The sequence below is a fragment of the Myotis lucifugus genome, unplaced genomic scaffold (genome assembly GCF_000147115.1).
Source record: "Myotis lucifugus unplaced genomic scaffold, Myoluc2.0 scaffold_178, whole genome shotgun sequence".
In the NCBI taxonomy this organism is placed as follows: Eukaryota; Metazoa; Chordata; class Mammalia; order Chiroptera; family Vespertilionidae; genus Myotis; species Myotis lucifugus.
In genome coordinates, this window is record NW_005871226.1 from 999,869 (window position 1) to 1,004,702 (window position 4,834).

General features: G+C 59.2%; 1 protein-coding gene across 1 annotated transcript in view; it reads right to left on the reverse strand.

Moving 5' to 3' along the window:
- Positions 1-6: 6 nt before the first annotated feature.
- ADAM33 (ADAM metallopeptidase domain 33) overlaps positions 7-4,834 on the reverse strand; it is a 15,175-nt gene continuing 10,347 nt past the window's right edge. The window contains 10 exon segments of the mRNA XM_023760306.1: positions 7-1,857; positions 2,111-2,183; positions 2,349-2,440; positions 3,523-3,661; positions 3,740-3,848; positions 3,947-4,024; positions 4,118-4,316; positions 4,411-4,519; positions 4,685-4,750; positions 4,753-4,828. Coding sequence (XP_023616074.1) covers positions 2,146-2,183; positions 2,349-2,440; positions 3,523-3,661; positions 3,740-3,848; positions 3,947-4,024; positions 4,118-4,316; positions 4,411-4,519; positions 4,685-4,750; positions 4,753-4,828 — 906 coding nt within the window. The 3' untranslated portion in view covers positions 7-1,857; positions 2,111-2,145.

Here is a 4,834-nt window from a genome sequence, read left to right on the forward strand (position 1 = left end):
CCTCCAGTCTGTGGTAGCTCTCGTCTTTCCTTACAAGCCTGGTGCTTCCCCACGCAGCCCTGCATGCCCCCATTTCTTGGGGACTGTAAGTGATAAAAAAAACTCCTTTCAATGGCATTCATCTCTCCAGGTCCTCACGCAGTCATCTCTATAAATCAAAATCTCACAGGTACAAAGAACACAGGACTTTAGAAAACAGTCTCATTCAGCCTCTTGGGCTGGCGGAGTGAAAGCAAGCCTGAGCTGGGGGCTGCCTCTCCTGTGCTGCCGATGGGAGGATCGGACACTTGCCACCATTCCCCAGCTCTTCACACGCCCTGAAATATGACTCTGCACTCTTCCCATTGAGAGGAGACTTTTTTCCCCACCATGGGGTCCTGGGACGAGGAGACCTGAGATTTTAGACCTTAGACTTAAGAACTGAGAATTTAGATCTTGGATCTTAGCTCCTTTAGCTAAGCTCCTCTGACTCCCAAATGCCTTTCAAAATTATACTTCGTCTCTGGACTCTTTAATCTACGCACAGCCTTCTCCAGATCCCTGAACCCTTCTTGATGCTGGGACAAGAACCCTGGCAGCAAGGGAAGAGACTAAGTGGCTTCTGAGACTGTCCAAGGGAGGCAGGTGAGGTGGGGCAAAGAGATCATTCAAGCAAGGCAACACCATCTTACACCCAGGTCCATCTGGGGCCGTGGCTACCGTCTGAGGCTTCACCCACCAGCCATCACCCCTCAGGGAGCCCCACGGGGCTGAATTTACAGGCAGAAAAGACTCACAGGGTCCCTTTGGTGCCCTTTCTAACATGGCTCCCTCAATCCCCGCCCAGGGAATGGAGGAGAGGTTCAATAATGTCCAAAGTGAGGGGGCTGCAGTATACCCCACACTCCTCCAAAACCTCAGGTGCAGGACTAGGACTGGGATGGGGCTGAGGAACCATCTAGGGGACAAGACAGGGCAGGAAAAGGGAGGAAGGAAGGTCACATGGATTTTGTTTGCTTTGCAGGGGCCAGGCTCCAGGGAAGTGGACTCAGTCTGAAATGTAGGGGCCCCGAGTCCAGGCTCTGGCCCAGCAGACACTGCCCTCTGCAGAGCTGCAGGTAGCACACATCCCCAGTTAGAGGCCTCTCCCATGTGACCTAACCTCCCCCCCCCCCGTGACAGGAAGTCAGTGACTATGTGAGCTTCGTTCCCTGGACTGATGGTGTGAAGGAGAGACTGTTCCGTGACATGAGCGCTTCCTGACCACTGCCAGATCCTCTGGGTCAGAACAGAGATTGCTTCCCATAAATCCCCTCAGAGACTGATCACCCCTCTCCATGTCCCAGGCATGCTGGTTCCTGGAACAGGCCCTCCCCCTCCCCTGGGCAAGCGTGTAAGGCCTTTCCCCCTTACTTGGGTGGGTTACGCCCAGCACCCCTATCCATCCTGCCCATCTCATACAACCCTTCAGCGGCTGCCGCATGGTGTGGTGGATATCCACTTGGTCTTGCCGCTGCCCAAGATGTACCTTGTGTATGTTCCCTTAATAAACTCTGGTAATGATGGAGTTGTCGCCTCTTTCTTTGGTCTCTCAGACCTGGGAAGTTTTACATAACAGAGGCATTCTTGGGCTGGCATGATCCAGCCCTAAAGAACAGAGAGCACTGGGCAAACTCTGATGAGGCTCTGGGGTCCTGGAGCGGGTAGGGCGGAGGTAACTCGGGGAAGAAACTCGCAAGCTGCCTGAAGGTCCCGGTCAGCTGATTTGCTGACTCTGCCCCTGGCGGTCCAAGTGTCAGTAGCCACCTGTTTTTAAGTGTCCTCATCTCAGATCCCCCTCTCACCAGAGACTGGATCTTGGCTTCTGGACTTGACCTGCTGAAAATAAAGTGGGGGAGGGGTCATTCCCTGAGAACTGGGACCTCAGGCTGGGGGTCATGTGGCGGGAACCCCCTGTCCTCCCTCAGTGAGGACAGATGACCCAGGAAGAGCCACGACTTCTCCCTCCCCGACTCCAGAGGCTTCTAGCATCTGGCCTCCATGACAACAGCTTCAGAACCCAAGCTCAGAAACCCCAGAGCAGTGAGCTGAGGGGCAGTGGGAGGTGGACCACATCAGGGTCCCCACCTACCTTGGGTGCAGGTAGGGCCACAGGGCACAGGTTTCTCAAGGTGGCTGTTGGGCTCTGGCAGGGATCTCAATGTCTGGGAGCAATGGGTAGAGAATGAGTGCTGTGACCACAGTTGGCAGTGGTCCCTGGGTGGGTAGGGCACTGGGGACTCAAGGTGGCTGGGTGGTAAGTGTACAGGAGGGGGCCCAAGAGTCCATCCCTTCACTTCCTTCCCCATCTCCCCCTGCACCTCACTCACTGAGGGGTTGGGGCTCTCCAGTGGTCATCGGGCCCAACTCCAGGCGCTGAACACTGCCCAGGGGGTGATCCCTGCATGGGCCATCTTTGGGCCTGACCAGTGAGATAAGAGGTTGGAACAGTGCTGCTGAGCAGGACACCTCCCCCTGCCTTCTGTGTTGACTGAGCCTCCTGCTCTAGGTCACTCTCTCTAGTGGCAGCTGTTCTCCACTCCTTCCCATTGGGTGGCCCTACTGTCCTTGATGACTCCAAGCCATTCTTAGCTGCTCATGCTCCATCTCCCAGGGCCTGCCACTTCCATGTCTCTTCAAAACAGTCTCCACTGCCCTCCAGACTCTGCCCTGGCGATGACATGCAGTTGCTCCCCTCTAAGAGGCTCCCCCATGCTGATACACCAAGCTCTGAGCACCTTGCACCACCGCCCACAGCACTGCAATCACTGCTCATTGTGGCAAGGCCCCTCACCTGACACCTGGGACCTGCCTGGTGCCCACCGCTGTCAGGGACAGCCTCTGTCCCTATCTCCGCCCAAACCCTGCCCTTTCCCTCAGCTTGTCCTAGGCCCACCCAAGGCCAGGCTGTGTCAGATGTGGCTATGAGGTGCCTGCCTTGCCCAGTACCCAGTGAAGGGGCAGCCCTAGGTCAACCATGCTTGGTATTATAGAACCCTCCTCGCAGGTTATGAGAGCTGGGTTCCTCTCGGGGCCTTGGCACAAGGGCAACTGGTGCTACAGCTGACCGGTGGTCTGGAGTGGAAAGATGTGCCAACCCAGCATTTAGGAACCTGAGGGAGGTAGCAGCAGAGATTTAGGCAGAGGAAATGACAGGGCCGAAAGCTCATGAGAAAGAGGCTGGGGAGGCCTTGAGGGGCACAGTGGAGCAGGAACTGCATTATGAGCTGGTGGAAAACAGGGCAAAGTCAAAGATGAGGCAGTCCCCTGGTGGGAGAAACAGGAGAATGGACAAGAAGAGACTGAACCACAGCAACGGGGAAGGGGCCCCCACCCTTGGCCCCTGGTGCCTCCTGCTGAAGGCCTCTTTCCACTCCCTCAGCTGCCTCTCTGCCTCTGGGGACAAGGCCTAAGGATACCACCCAAGCTGTCCCAGGCCCAGCAGAACTCTGAGGAGCAGGAACCACAGGAGTGGGCTCAGGGAGCAGGGACCTCAGAGCCTACCCACTGGCCCTCCTTGGGCTGCACAGGCCGTGCTGAAGCTGGGATCCGCGCTGCCGGTAGCAGCACCAGGCCAAGCCGGCCCCAGGAAGCAGAGGCAGTAGGAAGCTACAGATCACTGCCAGCAGGAAGGCGTCGTGGTCTGCAAAGGACAAGGTGAGGCTGAGTCCTATGTAGGTGCACCCCAGGGCCCGTCCCCACTCGCCCCCCATGTGCGCACTTTCCGGCTGCACAGGGCCGCTGTCCAGGCTGCCACCCGCCCCTGGCTTGTCGCAGGAGGGCGGAGCCCAGCCGGGATCACAGTGGCAGTTATGGTTGCTGTTGCAAACCTGCAGAGGAAGAGAAAAGGAGGGTCCCATGGGGTCAGGGACCTCAAGGTCAGTCACCCCCCCGCCCCCTACACACACACACACTCAAGACCACTCACCCCATGGCCATGGCAGGCGGTCAGACAGAGCTCCAACTCCTGGAAGGTAGTGTTCTGGCAGCGCCTGTCCTGGCACACCTATGGGCAGTGGAGTGCACTAAGCACCGTAGGGGAGTGATGCTTTGGCCTAGGGACTCGAGTGGCAGGGAGGGATCGGTGGGCAGGGCTCACCATTGTAGGCCCACACTGGGTGCCTGGCTCCACCAGGCCCAAGTCAGGCAGGTCCAGCTGGGCACCCGGTAGCAGGAAGGCCCCCCTGCAAGTCACCTCCCGGCCGTCCAGGCGGAGGGTAGAGTCCACCGGCATCGTGTGTGGTGCCAGTGGGCTCTGCTCCCCGCCCTGGCACTGCAGCTTCCCGCACTGCGCATCCCTGGGGACCAATTGGAGTGTCAAGCAGCATAGGGGGGGTCCCCCTTGTCTCCAACCCACTCCCCAGCTTCCGGTCCCTCCGCTCCTCTCCTCACCTCTGCGTACAAGGCACGTAGCCGCCCTCGTCATCCCTCCCGCAGTTGCCATGGGCGTTTCCTGCCGAGTTCACCACGTGGAAACAGGCCTCCGGTGCTGGGCGGGAGCCTGGGAGAAGCAGGGCGGGGGCTGGGGGACTAGGCTGCCCCCCGCCCTCCGTTCTCCCCCTCCCACCCCCCACCCCCCACCCCCCTGCCCCTCATCTTTCCTAGAGGAGAAAACTCCCCAGACCCAAGGTAGGCACGGGGTGCAAGGCCGCGCGCGTCTTCTCACCAGGTCCCCAGAGCTGCTGGCACTGCTGCTCGAGCGTGGGGCACGCGCCGTCCCGGCAGTAGCCCCGGCGCTGGCGCAGGGCGAGCCGTCCAGGAGGTAAGTGTCTGGGGGGCAGTGGGGGGAGGCGCCCGTGCAGAACTCAGGGAGGTC